The sequence below is a fragment of the Diceros bicornis genome, chromosome 34 (assembly GCF_020826845.1).
Source record: "Diceros bicornis minor isolate mBicDic1 chromosome 34, mDicBic1.mat.cur, whole genome shotgun sequence".
Taxonomy (NCBI): Eukaryota; Metazoa; Chordata; class Mammalia; order Perissodactyla; family Rhinocerotidae; genus Diceros; species Diceros bicornis.
In genome coordinates this window covers 28,699,238-28,716,325 of record NC_080773.1, presented here as the reverse complement: position 1 = coordinate 28,716,325, position 17,088 = coordinate 28,699,238, and the positions used below count along the sequence as shown (strand labels likewise).

Sequence of the window (17,088 nt, the reverse complement as noted above, 5' to 3'; positions counted from 1 at the left end):
ATGTGGTGGCCCCTCCTCCATACTAGTGACTAAGACCAAAGGACCAGCTATTTCTAGACCTTTATTTCTCTGTGAAAAGGGGAAAAAAAGGAATAAAATAAAAACGGCACAGTTGACACAAAAAACCACTGAGGGGGAGGAAGGAAGAATGGGAGGTGGAGAAGTAGATGGGGAAGGGGGTCCCCGTTACAGCAGCAGGAGCCAGTGACCTGGGATGCTCACATCTCTCCCCCGACATGGGCAGGAGTGGCCCCTTCCTCCCAGGGTCAATGCCCTGTCCCACCTTGTGCTCCCCCAGCCCCTTGGGAGGTGGACAGTGAGAAGTCAGATTCCCAGGCTGGGAAGAGAAAGAACCGTGCTGGGGGAAGGGGCCTGGGGTCAGACCATGCACAGGGAGTGACAGCCAAAGACTCCCCACTGTCTCCCTGAGGGAGGGAATTGGGGTGGAAGGTGGACACCAGAGGCCGGCATTGGCTCCTCTTCCAGCATCAGGCAAGAGACAGAACTGAGGAAACAGAAACAGGCGGGAGTCAGAACCACAGCTAGCCCTCTGCCCACAACCACTCCTGCATCTCCCCCTCCCACGAGCTGCTGGGCCAGGCCGACTGTACCTCTTTGCAGACTAACCTCCCAATGGGGTCTCCCACTTCTCAACGCCTTACCAGTCAGAGCCTCCTGGGCAAAGTACTTGACGTCTACATCCTGGTCCTGAGTCAGCTTCTCTAGGATGGGCTTGACTTCACTCTGCAGTGTGCTGGAAGGAGGGGAAGAGTGAGCTGGGCTAGGGCACAAAGCAGGGAGAGGGCTCCTGAGCAAGGAGGTACACAAAGATACAGACAAACTAAAAGTCTCTGAGGCCAGAGATACAATTACTTTGAAGGTTGGAAGTCTGACAAACTAAGACCAAGAATCACAAAACACACAAGTCTCCGAGGGTTAGCAAATGATGTCTTTCATTTCTTTAACACATTTCCTGAGGCCTGCTGCATTTTAGGTGTGAGCAGTGGTAAATCTAACACTCTTGATTCTTGCCCACACAGAGCTTGGGGCAAGAGGAAGACAAAGACCAAACTGAAGATAAGTAACAGAGGAGTGGCAAATGCTCAGGGGGACATCCTCGGCCCTACAGGAGCCCAAAGGAGGCATCCACTCTCATCTAAGGGGCCCAGGGAAACCCGTCTGCACTGAAAGTCACTTGTTTTGGGAAATGAAGGCGGACTTCTGAGAGAAACTACAGCTGTGAGGTTGGGTCCTGGAACTGACAGACACAATTCAGAGACGGAGGCTTCACGTGTCCCCTTCCAGTTGACAGACAGCTCTTCTTCCCCCATATAGCACTATTGTAACTTCTATCATCTAGATCTCGTTCATCTACTTTTGAACTTGAGATCAATGGAATCACAGATATGTTTTCTTGGGTCTGGCTTCTCACTCAACATGAAGTCTGAGAGAGACGCCTATGTTACTGCATAGAGCAGGAGGCTTTTTTCATGGCTGAACAGTCTCCTATTGTATGAATAAATCATAATTTATCCACTGTACTGTTAATGGGCATTTGGGTTGTTTCCATTTCATGGCTAATATGAATAAAGCTATCACAAACATTCTTTTGATAGAAACAGGCACTCATCTCTCCTGGATATACACCCAGGAGTGGAAGTGTGGCTCACATATAATTAGCTTCACCGGATTCCACCAGTTTTCAGAGTGACTGTACACATTTACCACTCACGGCCCCACATGCAAGGTCTGAGCACTCCAGCTATTCTACCTACACCTAAATGTTCTTCACCAACACTTGCACCATTGACTTTTTTTAAGTTTAGCCATTCTGGATGTGTTTTTGTTTCCATTTCCTGATGGCTAACCATGCTGAGTACATTGTCATATGCTTATTGGCTATTTGGAGATGATCTTTTTGAAGTTCCTGTTCAAGTCTTTCTTTGCCCATCTCTTTCTTGGGGTCTGTCTTATTGATTTGCAGGAAAGTATTCTGGATGAGTCAGTCTTCTGTCAGAAACATGCACTGCAGATAACTCCTCCTAATTGTGGCTTGCCATTTTACTCTCAAAATGTTGTCTTTTGATGAAGTTCTCATTTTACTGAAGGCCAACTTATCAATCTTTTCCTCTGGTGAGCTGTTTAACAAATCTGTGCCTTCCGTAAGTCTTGAAGATATTTTCTTACATTTTCTTCTAGAATCTTTATTTTTTTTATCTTTCTGATTCTGGTTTGTTATCTCTAATTTGTTTATGCACTGAGGTGGGAGGTTTCTTCCCACATGGATATCCAGCTGACCCAGCCATTTATGGAAAATACCTGTATCTCCCTAAACTGCAGTGGCACCCACTGTTATAAACAAGTGAGTATGCTTCTGTGCCCTTGATTCTGTTCTATTGAGCTATTTGAATACTGTTGTACCAACATCTCATTTTTTAATTACTCTGGTAATTACTTGTTAAGTCTTACCAAATGTTACTGTCGTAAGTCTTGGTATCTAAGTCTTTCAACTTTGTTCTTCTTTAGGATCACCTTGGGTATTTCAGATCTTTGCATTTCCAAGTCAATTTTTCATTAAAGAACCTGTTGAGATTGACTGAGATTATACTGAATCTATAGATGAATTTGGGCAATCATCAGATCCATGAATATTATGTAGGTCTTCTTTAATTTCTCAAAGCAATATTTTATCATTTTCACTAGTGGGATCACATATATTTCATTAAATTTATTCCTGGGTATTTGATGTTTTCGGCACAATTATAACTCTCAGAAAACATACACACACACGTTACTTTCATTTTCTAATGATTTGTTGCTAATACACAGAACTGCAACCCTCTCAGCCCCTCCCACTACGTGAGGTAGGCCATGTGAATTCTCATTCTACATTTGAGGACACTAAGAAGAGATGGACCAAGGTCACACAGCAGGTGAAGAGCAGTGTTGGGCCTCAAACCCTAGGCTCTATCTTCAAAGCTCATAGATTAAGATGCCCAGAACAGCCTCACTGGTGTGTGAGGGAGGGTCCAGGCCTCACCTGTTGTCCAGGATGGGCCCTATCTTCTGGAGCGACTTGGCCACGTTGAAGCGGACATTGGCGACGGGGTCCCCAGCCATACGCAGGACCGTGGGCAGCATGTGCTTGGTGGTGATGTCCTGCCCACAGACCTCAGACAGCACCTGGGGGTCAGTGAGTGGCAAAGGGCTGATTACCCAAAGTTCATGGCTAACTCCCATGACCAGGCCACCTTGGTGATCATCACCCGAGCATGAAGCTGAGGATGAAGGCCTGAGGATGAAGCCGAGCAACATGTGGGACTCTGGGCCTAGGTTCACCTATCTTGGGGGAGGTTTATTCTCCTGGAGTTCCCATCTCCCCTAACATCCTCCTAACAGCATTGTCTCCCTGCCCCGGAAACTCCCAGCCAGATTGTCCCAGTCCATCTCCCTGTCCTCAGACGCCCCTTCATCCTCTGGGGATGGACCTTAATTCCTAACCCCCAGGATCCCTTCCTTAGTGCGGTGGTTTCCAAAGTGAGGCGTGGGAAGACATTATCAGAATACTTAAGTTATATTTGTTTTTAAATCCCATCCTTAATTTCTAGTTATCTGTATGGTTTATTTAAATGAATAGAAAGGAGCTCTTCCCATGTACAACATAACTATTCTAAGTCTTCTGCATGTATAACCAGATCAACCTTCAGAACCTGATGAGTTAGGTACTGTGAGTACCAGTATGAATCCTTTACAGGTGAGAAAACTAAAGCACTAAGCAGTTAGGTCTTTTTCTCAAGGTCTAGAGCTAATATATGGCAGAGCTAGAATTAAAAACGAGGTCTGATTCTAGAGCCTGCACACTTAACCATTATATCATAAATAAATATACACACATATTTCATGGGAAAGGAGAGGGGTGCTGAGAATGATTTGGCAATCACTGCTCCAAAGGCCAAGTCTCACTAGTCCTGGGTCTCCCACCATGCAGGTCCCCACCACCCAGAGGCCCTGTGACTCTGACCAGGGGAGCCCCAACCTCTGGCATGCAGTTTTCCAGGGACCCATCCCTGTGACCCAGAGCCCCATCACTTCCCTACTCTCAAGCCAGGTGTCTCCCTTGAGGACCCTGCACCACCTCTGTTCTCCCAGGTACTCCCAGTTCCCCAGGAACAGCCTGTTGGGCGAGTGGAGGTGCTCACATTGATGCAGAAGAGCGTAGTCATGCGGTGCAGGTAGTTGGGGTCCCCAGACATGGCCAAGACCTTGGGGATGATAGTGGCATGGGCCCACTCCTTCCCAAACTTCTCCACCAGCTTTTTCAGGTTGCTGGTAGCCGCCTCACGGATGGCATAGACTGCAGAAGGACAAGGGTGAGAGAGTGGTGATTCAGAAGGTGAAGGACTGACATGGGAGAGAAGGAACAGGCACATCCACTACTGCCTACTGAGCATCCCCTAGGTACCAAGCCACAGGTAAATCAATAAACTCCAAGAGGAAGAAAGAGCTCATCATGTGCTAAATGTAGGGTTTTCTTTTCTTACAGTATCTTCTCAACAGCTCCAAAACACAGGTTCCATTACTGGCCTCATTTCCAGATGGACAAACTGAGGCTCCAAGAAGTGATTTGTCCAAGCAAATTACTCAGTACTTAGTACTTGGAACAGTGCCTAACACAGACAAATGTTAACTTTGTTTTCACTAAGAGTAGTGAAAATCAATGAGCAGTTCTCACAATGGCTCTTAAAGAAGGGGACGAGAAGTCCCATGTTTCACAGAACAAGTGAGGCTGAAAGACAGTAACTGACTTTCTTAAGCTTCAAGAGCCAGGAGGTGGGATTCAAAGTGAGGGCTGTCTGCTCGTTGGCCCTCAGACTCGCCAAATTACCAGGCAGCTCCCGGGTGATCTGTTATATCCATCTCCTACCCTGCACTTCTCCAGGATTCTAAAAATGAAGGGAGTTGGTCCAAGGGAGCATCTGACAGCATGGGAGAGTGACTCCAGCCTCCTCTACGCTCCCCCTACAGGCCCCAGCCAATCTGCCTTCATCCCTCCTGGAGCCCCAATCTCCTCCATCCTGTTGGAGGTTCTCACCGTGATCCACGAGCCAGGCCATGCACAAGGAGTTGAGTTTCTCATCAAAGAACTCCACCCCCTGCAGGACAAAACGAGGTAAAGGATTAAGGGAGACTGGGTAGAGTTTCTAGCAACACCCCAGGGAAACCACACCCATCCAACAGACGGACTTCTCACCTTCACCTGTGGGCTCCTTCCCCTTCTCGTTCTAGTTGAATTCTGTTCATCTTTAAGGCCCTATTTCCTGTGCCCCTTCCTAACTCCCCAGACAGTCCTCACACCCTCTGCTGAGTCCTGAAGGCCCCCAGTTACCCCATCACAGCCCTGGACATGCTGCGCCATGACTAGACCCTGAGAGTACCTCCTCTGGGGCAGCATGCCTGGCCCCCAGGCCTCCTTACTCACCAGCTGTCCAGCCAGCAAGGGCATATACTCAATGATGGCCAGCCGCACTCGCCACTTGGCATCCTCAGCCAGCTCTACGATGGCGGGCAGCAGGGACTGGGACAGCTGCCGGATGCCGATCACCTCATTTACGCAGTCCAGGTTGGAGATGATGTTCAGCCGCACCTCTGGACACTAAGGAGGCGACAGGAGGGTTCTAAGAGAATACACTGCACATGGCGACCCAGGTCAGGGTGAAAAGAGCTTGATCGCATCAATTTCATATAACAAACATTTTCTGAGGGCCTACTACTGTCCAAGCCCAGCTGCTGGCACTGGGGACGCGTTACAGGCACACTCAAAGCAAGCAACATGGATTAAGTGAAGCAGCTTTTCAAATCTCATAACAGCAGCACAAGAAATGTTTAGCCATTTTGAAGAATTTGTGGGAATCATAATGTAAAAATATGGTACCCCAGAAAGAACAGACATGATAACAATCCCACTCTACTGTTTGTGAGTGGGAGCCCTTGGGATTTAACCTTTCTGGATATCAATCTGTGACAGGGAAACATCCACGTAACCGCAGAGTGGCTGAGGCTATCAAAGTGCCTGCCAGTGTCTGATCCACAAAGGGCCTGACATGTGAGGGCTTATTATCACTATCATTTCTATTCCTTTTATTCTCTCTGCTAGTCTTGGAGCTCCCCAGGGAACACATCTAATTCCTTTATGACTCCAGTACACAGTAGAGTCTCTGGCCTACAGTAGGTACTCAATACATTTCTGCTAAAAGAAAGGACAAAGGAACCAAAAAATATTTTGAACTGCTTGTTGACTACCAATATTATGAGTTCTGATTTACAGTACATATATATGTACCCCATTAACTTCCATAAGACATGTAAAGCAACTTATAAGAAAAGGTACATAAACATAATTAGTTCTTGCTAATCAAAACAGGAGCCCTACTAGACTAGATCCTTGTCCTTCACCACATATTCCTGGATGGCAAACACTGCAAGATAATTCTTTCTACATCTCTCTCCAGGAGCTATGGGGTGAAGAAGCAAGCATGGAATGAATCAATGAACCAAGTAAGCAAGTGTGCAGTAAAGGGCTAACTCAGCAGGCCTCAGCTATTCAAACTTGGCATATTCCAAAGAAAAGACTAGCCCTCGACCAGCTCCTGGGAGATGACCTCTAAGCCCCTGGAGTATCCTGCCTGATAAAACTATTTTTGTTTACCTGAGGGCCTTGGGCCATACCAGATAGTCTATCCTAATAAAGTGACTTATGGGGGAGGCCTTGGGGCATGTTGTGTAAGTTTGACCTGTGGAGGGGCTGGAGACAGAGTAACTTAGCTCAGCCATGCAGGCGGCTGGCTCCATGCCTGTGTGACCAATCCCCAAGAAAACCCCTGGAAACCAAGGCTCTGTAAGCTTCTTTGTTGGCAAACTCCACATGTGCTGTCACCCGTCATTGCTGGGAGAACCCGTGCTGTACATACAACTCTACTGGGAGAAGATAATTGGAAACTCGCACCTGGTCTCTCTCCTATGCACCTTCTTCCTTTGCTGACTTTAATCTGTATCCTTTCACACAATTTGTGTGATTGCGGCACAATTTGTGCCGTAATCAACGGCACAAATATAGACATAAGAGCTTTTCTGAGTTCTGAGGGTTGTTCTAGCAAATCACTGAACCTGAGCACGGTTGTGGGACCCAAACATAGCAAGCAACAAAGAACAGTAATGGCAACCACTAGGAGGAGGAGACCCCCTCAGCTGGCACTTCCAAAGGGAAATGTCCCAAGAGGCCCCCAACAATTCCTTTGTGAAAAGCATATAAGTACCTCTTTTCTTAATCAAAAATAAGATTCTCCTTTAGGAACGGAAGACCGCCAATTTTCTGCCAGCCCAATGGCTAAAGAATAAATCTCAGAATGAACACAATTTCACCCCCTACGCTGTATTAATTCATTTCTTCCTAAAGCCAAGGATTCTCAGGGAGAGGGAAGGAAATGTCTCAAGGCTAATCAACTTGTTAGCAGGAATGTACTTTTCTGGCACCTTCCTTTAAATCTTCCACCAGATATAGTTAGTTGCTTTAAATGTTTGTGAAACACTGTTTACATAAATTACATAAACTGATATAAATGCTTCAACTTTAAGCTTACTTAGCTTTTCTTAAAGGGACCTTATATCCATTATTCGTAAAGGCATCAATTGTCATAAAGGTAAATAAGAGCTTTTTACCCATTCTTTCTTTCTCTAAAGAAAGATTTCTGGAGTGGGAACTGCCTATGTCTGCCATCTTAATCCCAGTCTGTGAAAATGAGTTAACTTCTATGTGTAAGTGTCAGGATACACTACTGGATAATGTAATCAAAGTGCTGCATTAGAACGAAAAGAAGATTCAAACAACCTGAGTAGACCAAGACGTGCTCAGATACAGGGGCTGGGAGAAGAAAAGGAAGGAGACACATTCTCTTCCCTCAGCACGGGATGAACGCATCTGTAATACCCAATAAGGAGATTTCTCTCTTGAATAAACTGAAATTAACTGGATTGAGGCATGATTTGAACAAAAACCATCTGAAGTGCCCATAAAAGCATTTTGATGGACTTCCTGAACTGCGTGGAGACCCACAGGCTGAGTTTGGTCTCAGCACAAGGATGATGAAGAATTAAAGGAGTCAGCACATATCCAGGACCGCGAGCAGAAATGTTCCCAACAGTGAATGGGCCTCTTTCCTTTCCCTGAAGAAGGTTAGCAACACACAATTCTAAAGATGGAAAAATACTGTGCATGCTCACATGGGGGTCTCACCTCAGGATACGAAGGAGTACCAAGTGCCCAAAAATTCACACTACCTATTTGGATATGGGCTCTGAAGCAGTACAGGAGTCAAACTAAACCTCCGTTGTCAATAGGCTTACTTCCCCAGGCTGCAAATTGTTCTCTGGTACAGAGCACCTGCCGTCTCAGAAAGCCCAGATGAGGGCCGGCCCCGTGGCTTAGCAGTTAAGTGCCGTGCTCCGCTACTGGCGGCCCGGGTTCAAATCCCAGGCGCGCACCGATGCACCACTTCTCTGGTCATGCTGAGGCCGCGTCCCACATACAGCAACTAGAAGGATGTGCAACTGTGATGTACAACTATCTACTGGGGCTTTGGGGAAAAAAAAAGGGAGGAGGATTGGCAATAGATGTTAGCTCAGAGCCGGTCTTCCTCAGCAAAAAGAGGAGGATTAGCATGGATGTTAGCTCAGGGCTGATCTTCCTCACAAAAAAAAGAAAGAAAGAAAGCAAGCCCAGATGAGAAACTCTGGACTGCAGCTAAGTAACAACGCTTTTGGGGCATCTGAAAAGGTCAGGTACAATTCTGAGCCTGAGTGTCAGCCAGAGACTAACAGGAAAAGCCTTTCTCAGATGAGGGCTTTCCCACAAACCACCATTTACCCTTGGGGATGAGGAAGGAGAGGGAAGAAAATTATTTCCTTGTTGAAACTATTCTGCTCATTAAAAAAATAAATAAATAGGGCTGGCTCGGTGGTGCAGTGGTTAAGTCCACTTGCTCTGCTTCGGCGGCCCGGGGGTTCACAGGTTCGGATCCCGGAAGTGGATCTAAGCACCGCTCATCAAGCCATGCTGTGCCCCACATACAAAAAATAGAGGAAGACTGGCACAGATGTTAGCTCACGGACAATCTTCCTCAGGTAAAAAGAGGAAGACTGGCAACAGATGTTAGCTCAGGGTCGATCTTCCTCACAAAAATAAATAAATATAAATAATAAATAAATAAATAAATAAATAAATGGCACTGAAATGAATCAATGAACCAAATGAGCAAGTGTGTGCAGTGAGAGGTTAACTCAGCAGGCCAAATCCTGCACATTCCTCCAAAGAGGACTGGCCCTTGCCTGGCTCCTGGGAGATAACCTCTGAGGCCCTGCTGCATAAGCTTTAGTGTCCTGAACACAAGAGAAGAGCAGGCTCAAAGATACACCTTACCCACTTAAAAAGACTTCTGTTTAGGTGTACCAAGAAAAGGGTTTGTAAATCTTGGTGAGAGTCAAACGTAAAATATAAAGTTTATTGATCTAAAATCAAAATTCCAGACATAAGCCAGATGAATATCTCACACCAAGAAAACCATGACAGTTCTTTTTTTTTCTTCTTTGCAAGAGAAGTTGTCCTGGGACAGACTGTGGCTGTAGGGATATGAGTACCACATAGTGCTTGCTGAAGGTGAAACTGCAGCAGAAAAATGCTCCAGCCCTAGCACTGTTTAGCAGGTGTGTGCTCACTACCTTCATACACAAGCTGCATCTGAATCCTTTCTTCATGCCAGAAAGCAAAATGACGTCCCAGACTCTGGAGAGGTGAGCAAAGGACACACAAGTCTACTTGAGGGGCTCCCATCAGCCAAGTTGTCCTCATTTAAGCATCAGAAGCAAATAAAAATTATATTTATAACAAGTTATAGTTACAAAAAGCATGCTTATAAAAAAATATGTGGATGAAGCACTTAGGTCATAAAATTTTGGTCATTATGAAAATTAATGACAGCTCAAACTGTAAGAATTGATATAAATAAATGATCAAGAGTAAGATTACTAAGCTTTTCTTAAAAAGATGTACTGTTTTTTGGGGCCAGCCCCGTGGCTTAGCAGTTAAGTGCGTGCACTCCGCTACTGGCGCCCCGGGTTCGGATCCTGGGCACGCACCGACGCACCACTTGTCCTGCCATGCTGAGGCAGTGTCCCGCATACAGCAACTAGAAGGATGTGCAACTATGACATTCAACTATCTACTGGAGCTTTGGGGAGAAAAAGGGGAAAAAAAAAGGAGGAGGATTGGCAATAGATGTTAGCTCAGGGCCGGTCTTCCTCAGCAAAAACAGGAGGACTGGCATGGATGTTAGCTCAGGGCTGATCTTCTTCACAAAAAAAAAAAAAAAAAAAAGATGTACTGTTTTTTATGTATAAGAAAACCTTGATTTGTAATTCTGGGGTGAGAGATCATCACACCATAGCAGAATTTAATAATGTGATATTTGGGGGGGAGGCAGAGGAGTCAAACCCGATGCAACGCTTTCTGTCTGTTACAGCGTTTCCTTCAACATCCTAGAACACTCGTGTGTGTGTGTGTGTGTGTGTGTGTGTGTGTGTGTGTGTGTGTCAGGGGGGGCAGGGAGAGAGAAAAACTAAGGTCTTTGGGAGCATAGAAGTTACACTAACAGGTCACACACCAGCAAATGGTGTGACCATCTGCCCAGTTACCACCAAGGCAGAAACCAGGGAGCCTGCAAACCACTCCCACCCCGACACGGCCCCTTCCACCTCTTGAAACCTTCCACATCTCTGCAGCCTCACCCCCTTCTCCCAGACCCCTGCAGCAGCCTAAGGTCTAGTCTCCCTGCACCTCTTTTTTTTTTGGAGAGGAAGATCAGCCCTGAGCTAACATGTCGCTAATCCTCCTCTTTTTGCTGAGGAAGACTGGCCCTGGGCTAACGTCCGTGCCCCTCTTCCTCTACTTTATGTGGGACACCGCCACAGGATGGCTTGACAGGCGGTGCATCGGTGCGCACCCGGGATCCGAACCCCAGGTGGCCGCAGCAGAGCGTGCGCACTTAAGCGCTAAGCCACCAGGCCGGCCCCTCCCTGCACCTCTTGGCCACTGCACTTTGATCTTTCTTTGACATTAGCCTCAGGGCTCCCTTCTAACATCCAGATCTGTTCCAGCGCCTCCACTCACCCAGATTCAACTCCAAAACTACTTTCCTGGCTGTCACCCTATGACCCTTCCAGCCATCGCCGAGCACACTCCCTCATCCTCTGTACTCCAGGCCAACTGAACAGCTAGGTGTGGTCGTGTGACTGGCTCTGGCCAATGGGGTGTGTAGGGTGTGAACAGACTGATGGGTACCCTCTTTTGGGTCTTGCTCTTAAGAGGACAAGGCCTACTGCTGTTCGGTACCTTCTCCCTTCATGCTGGCTGGGAGGTGATGAAAATCAGAGCAGCCGCCTCAGACCCAGAGAATGCAGAAGTCAGCAGGGCTAACTCCTCATTGTAGGCCCACCTACCTCTGGATTGTTGTGAAAGAAAAATAATTATCTTATTTAAGCCACTGTATTCTGGGGTCTCTATTATAGCATCTTAGCCTGAACTCTAAAAAACATGAACATAGAACAGTATTTATATGATCATAGAATCATGAGACTGCCCAGCTCTCTCTCTCTCCATTGCCAGTCTCTGAAGGTCTTTGAGGATCAAAACCATCTTACTCTTTTTTTGGTATCCCTAATAGCCAGGGAAAGGACTAGCAGAGTAATGGCATGGAAAACAACTGCCTAATAAATGAATGAGTGAACACATAGTCCACTGTGGCCACTAACATTCAACTCATCGGAGATCAGGGTGTCTGCTAAGATTCTAGGAGATTCCTGGCCAATCTGGGAAAGCAGCTGACCTACCTGTCACCTCTGCAAACCTAGAGCTCAGAGTCCTCTCAGTGCCCTTACCTCATCCTTCAGCTGAGCCAGGAAGAGGGGCAGGAGGTGCTCGATGGTGTTGTCTTTGCCCAGGATGGGAGAGAGGCCCATGATGACCGAGGCAAGGGCTGACTTGACGTGTTGGTTGGCATCTGACACCAGCTCCTGGGAGGCAGAAGGAAGAGGAGTCATGGGGTCAGGGCAACTCCTGCAGCAGTAAGTGGCCAAGTAGACCCCAACCCCTAGGAAGCCCGGGGACAGGGCCTGCTTTTGTCCTTCTCCTCCCTCTCCTCTTGGAGCAGCGGACAGCTTACAGCACAAGGGAAACGGTAGCTCCTTATATGTCTCGTCTGCTTAGAGTTCAGTGACCCCTGCTCCCAGCAGTCCCCACTCCAAGCCCAAAGCGCTTTGGATGAGGGGCCTTGGTAACCTTTTAGGGAGAAGCACTCCCACCTCCACGCTCAGGCCCAAGCCTCAGATTTTGCCTGCACTCAGGGCAGCTTCAAACCCAAGACTGCCAGGTCCTAGAAGGCTGGGAACTCAGTTTGCAGCCGGCAGTCCCTAAAGCCCAATATCCACTCTTCCTTTTGGTAGGCTCAAACCTGCTCTACCCCTCCCACCAAACTCCCCATTACCTTGATGCAGGGCAAAATCTGGGTCATGATCACATTCTCCCGACAGTCAGGTGACAGATTTTCACAGAATTCTGTGGGCAGGGAAAGGGAAGCAGGGGGAGGTGAGACCTGATGTCCTGGTTCTGCCTCTAGCCCTTGGACACCCAACCACTTGTTGTGTTCTGGTCGCCAGCACCAACCTTTGACCTTGTGGGAGGCTGCGGCCCTCACCTCGGCCTCACAGTCTTTCATGAGGTTCTGGAAGGCAGGGACCAGGTCTGTCTTGGTGATTTCAGGCCCCACTGCTTTCTGGAGCTGCAGATAGGAAGGTGGGGGGAGTGAGAGGGCTGGGCAGGTACTCTGGGCTAATGAGACCAAAATCAAAGCTAAAGGCACCAGAATTAGGGGCAAGAGCATGGCCCTCGGAATCACTACTGACATCTAATCCCAGCGCCATGGGGTAACCTGGGCAAGTCTCTGAGCCTCGGTTTCCTCATCGGGGAGTACTGAGTTTGGCTGGGTAGCACAGTAGTCACGAGCATGGCTCTGGGGTCCAACTGCCCAGCTCAAATTCTTATTCTTACTTATCATCCGTGTGACCTTGGACATATCACTTTACATCTCTCAGCCTGTTTCCTCAAAAGGAAAATGAGGACCAGGAGGGTACTTACCACAGAGTGGTGTTGTCCCCGTTAAAAATAACAATCCACCTCCCTATGGCTCAGGCTATCTGGGGTTTGGTTTTCTATTACCTGACCCAAAAACATTCTAATGATATGGTGGCACTTACTTTTCGATTTATATACTTCTGTATTTTTTAAGATTGGTTACCAGAGCATGTATTACTTTTGTACTTAAAATATAACCAAAGGAAGAAGGTATGCCAAGCCCTGCCTGTCCTATGGCACCAGGCAAGGAAAGATGCACGGGTTCTGCTGCAAAGCTGGTTCTTGAAGACCTGGCAGGAAGCAGGACAGTTCACTACTAAGAAGGGAAAAAATAAGTCAAGACCTTGACAAGCCTAATGCTAAGCTGGGAAAATGCTGCCTTTCATTCATATAACAAATATTTACTGTTTGTAATATATGCCAAGCACTGTTTTAACAGCCTAAATTAAAACCTGACCTCATTGAGCTTTTATCTAAAACCCAGAGTGACCCAGTTCATGCCATCCAGGAGCCGAGGACAGGCAGAATCGTCCTTAAAGCGTGGTGCTGGGCCTCCCAGGCACATGGACATCCACACAGCCACACTGTGCTAACATTTTCAAAGGGAAAACTGATGGTCCTAGGAAATGTCATCCTGAGGCTCTGAGTCCTTCCAGCAAACACCAGTGGAAATAAGCATAATTACAGGAAAAGGGAGCCACAGGGCAGAGTGGCACCCACAGCCTCTCTGATCAGACCCCGCCCATCTCTCCAGCTTTCTCTCTCATGGGGCCCCCAGGAGCCGGCCCTGAATGTTTTGCTTATGCTTGCTCTTGCCTCTCAGGGTTCTCTGCACATGCTGTCCTTCTGCTAGATTACAGTTCCTGTCCCAGCTCACATCCATTCATCTTCTAGAACCAGCTGTGTCACCACCTCCTCTCCTCAATACTTCTACACCCCACGTACACCTGTTGGCCCCAGCACCTGTTAACACTTTATTATTAAATTTCCCTCTATCTCAACAGACCTTCCCCTTCAGGATGCCTGCTCCTGGAAGGCCTCGAATGTTCTGAATTCACTATACCCCCAGTGCCCAGCAAAGAGCTGGTGCTAACAAACTTTTCGGTGGGATAAGGAAATTTGGATCCCCCACGGAAAAAGCACTGTCCTGGAAGTCAGAGCCATGGGATCTTGTCCCTGTTCTGCCTGCCTGGTGGTATCACTCTGACCAGTCAAACTTTTGGGCGTGTTATGGGCTGAACTGTATCCCCTTCAAACTCATATGTTGAAGTCCTAACCCCCAGCACCTCAGAATATGACTGTATTTGAAGATAGGGCCGTTAAAGAGGTAATTAAGGTGAAATGAGATCATTAGGGTGGGCCCTAATCCAAAATGACTGGAGTCTTCATAAGAGGGGGAGATTAGGACACAGAGGTGCACAGAGGGAAGACCATGTGAAGACGTGGGGAAAAGATGGCATCTACAAGCCAAGGAAAGAAGTCTCAGAAAAATCACCCCTACTGACACCTTGATTTTAGACTTCTAGCCTCCAGAACGGTGAGGAAGTAAAGTACCACTCAGGTAGTGTTACTTTGCAGTGGCAGCCCTAGCAAACTAATGCAGGCTACATCTTCCCTTCTGTAAAAGAAGAGCAAGTTCAATGAAGTCAGGAACACACATGTGCTACCCTTCTCTGCTCCTGTGGTGCTCTCTCCCACAGAACCTCGAGTTGGCCTCAGAATCCTCAACACAGGACTTCAAGTTACCAATAACAATTAACCAGAGTTGGCATGTGAAATGAGAACTAACTGGATAATCATAGAGATCTTACTGCTCAACGACCCAATGATTCCACTGAGCCCAACTAAAAGCCCCAGCTTCTCTATGTGGCCCCACTGACAGCCTCAGTTTCCCCATCTGTGAGATACTGTCAACGGTTCCTCACCTACCTCTGTGAACTTGTCGGCCACCATGTATCGGACGCGCCAGGACTTGTCCTCAGCAGCCTGACGCAGGGTTGGCATCACCAGGGCCTCCAGATCCTCCTGGGGCAAGAGCTGGGCAATGTTCACACACGCCTCCACAGCCAGCAGCCGCACCGAGTCCTGAGGAGAGGATTGGAGCAGGGAGAGGGCAGCAGAGGCCCATTAGTTGTAAGATTCCCTTTCAAACGCAGGGTCTGCCAGAGGGAGAGAAGGACAGGGAGCAGAACCCACCTGCTCGTCAGAGGCCAGGTTGGAGAACATGGGGATGATCTCACTCTTGACGTTGTCCAGCTCTAGCACCTTGGCGAACTCCCCCAGCTTGGAGGCTGCGGCCCGCCGCACCATGGGGGTGTCATCTGAGCACAGGTTCCGGAAGTACCTGGGGGTCAGGGATGGGGCTCAGGAGGAAACTCTGGGATCCCAAGGCAGCAGGCGGTGCAGCAGAGAGGAGTGAGCACAGACTCTGCAGTCACGTGGGTCCTGGCTTTGCCTGGGTGCCCTTGGGAAAGTGATGACCCCTCTCTGAGTCTTCCCAGTCCTATACAAGGGAGCCGATAACAGGACCTACCCTACAGGGTCGTTGTGAGGTTTAAATGAGACAACATGTATGAGACACTTAGCAGCCTGTCTGCATGTAACAAGTCTATAGCAAATGGCAGGAACTGATTATATTGTTATGACCATATAAAACTGCTTAACTAGGATGCTGGCCTGGGACCACTCAAAGGTTTTACCTTTCAGCAGCAATTGCCCCAGTTAGAGATGCATGTGAACGCAGATCTTTAAGCACGTGTGGGCAGTGGAGATCAGTATTCTGGCATCAGTAAGACCTCAGGGGTTAGGCTTTCTGCTCAATAGTTTGTGGAGTTGGTGGATGGACGGAAGTCCAGAGGGAGGGGAAGAAAGATAGACTAATAGGACATTTTAATCCAATTAGAAGCATTTTCATTCATTCTTTTGGAAGGCAAGTCTCGCATACAAGAAATTCCTCGAGGTATCAAGCCAAAGGGGAGGAGCGTGGAAGAGGAGACAGCCACACCTAGACCATCTATGTGAGAGGGTTCTGGACCCGGCCAGGGATTAAGATGGCAACACACATCACTTATTGAGTGCTTTTATGTGCCACATTACGCTCTAAGTACTGTGCATGTGATAATTCTTTTCAATCCTCACAACAACCAATGGGAGGAAGGAACTATCATTATCTCCATTTCCTAAATGAGCAAGAGGCAGCACCTGGATTTAACCCAGCTGTGTCCAGAGACCAGGCTCCGGGTGACACCATCTCTCTGAGGAATGGGAGGGGGAGAGTCGGGGCTGGGAACACTCAGGGGTGTTTGGGCCCTGGGGTGACCTAAAGGGGGCTGAGGCCTGAGAGAAGAGGACCACACTGACGCGGGAGGTTGGGGCTTCTCAGGGGCCAGAGGCCAGGACTCACTGTCGAAGTTCCGCCTTGACAGCGCTGGACACACGGGGGTAGCAGACGGAGAAGAGGCCGCAGGCCGAGGTGCGGGAGGTGAACCAGTCGCCACCCGCCAGCCGCTTCACTAGTGGCACGAAGTGGGCCTCGAGGTCGGAGGGTGAGTGCTCATGTGAGATGGCCCGCAAGGACTCCACCGCCTTGTCCCGCACCACTGTCTCCTCCACTGTGGCCAGTGACTCCAGGGGCGGCTGTGGCGCAGAGCACGAGGTCACCCGACAGCTCCCTCCTAACCACCCCAAGCCCCGGAGCCCCACCCTGCAACCCCTCCAAGAAACCTTCTCTGATCACCCTATCCAGCCTTCATTCAGCGCGCCTTCCCTGCAGAACCACAATGAAGAACTTCATTTAGAGGTCCTTGAAGGAGCTTCAGAGGGGTCCGTGAACCTCAAAATTATACATGTCA

The 17,088-nt window shown here is 48.2% G+C and overlaps 1 protein-coding gene across 2 annotated transcripts in view; it reads right to left on the bottom strand.

Moving 5' to 3' along the window:
• Positions 1-48: 48 nt before the first annotated feature.
• Positions 49-17,088, bottom strand: part of PPP2R1A (protein phosphatase 2 scaffold subunit Aalpha) — a 41,244-nt gene continuing 24,204 nt past the window's right edge. The window contains exons 4-15 of one of the 2 annotated variants that reach the window (XM_058530103.1): positions 16,641-16,873; positions 15,434-15,581; positions 15,167-15,322; positions 12,770-12,884; positions 12,591-12,661; positions 11,986-12,120; positions 5,480-5,653; positions 5,093-5,153; positions 4,200-4,354; positions 3,041-3,183; positions 663-781; positions 49-505 (exon numbers count right to left, since the gene is read on the bottom strand). In XM_058530103.1, the coding sequence (XP_058386086.1) occupies positions 489-505; positions 663-781; positions 3,041-3,183; positions 4,200-4,354; positions 5,093-5,153; positions 5,480-5,653; positions 11,986-12,120; positions 12,591-12,661; positions 12,770-12,884; positions 15,167-15,322; positions 15,434-15,581; positions 16,641-16,873 (1,527 nt within the window). In that variant the 3' untranslated portion in view covers positions 49-488. The remainder of the gene's footprint in view (positions 506-662; positions 782-3,040; positions 3,184-4,199; positions 4,355-5,092; positions 5,154-5,479; positions 5,654-11,985; positions 12,121-12,590; positions 12,662-12,769; positions 12,885-15,166; positions 15,323-15,433; positions 15,582-16,640; positions 16,874-17,088) is intronic. The other variant, XM_058530104.1, reaches the window with a different exon arrangement.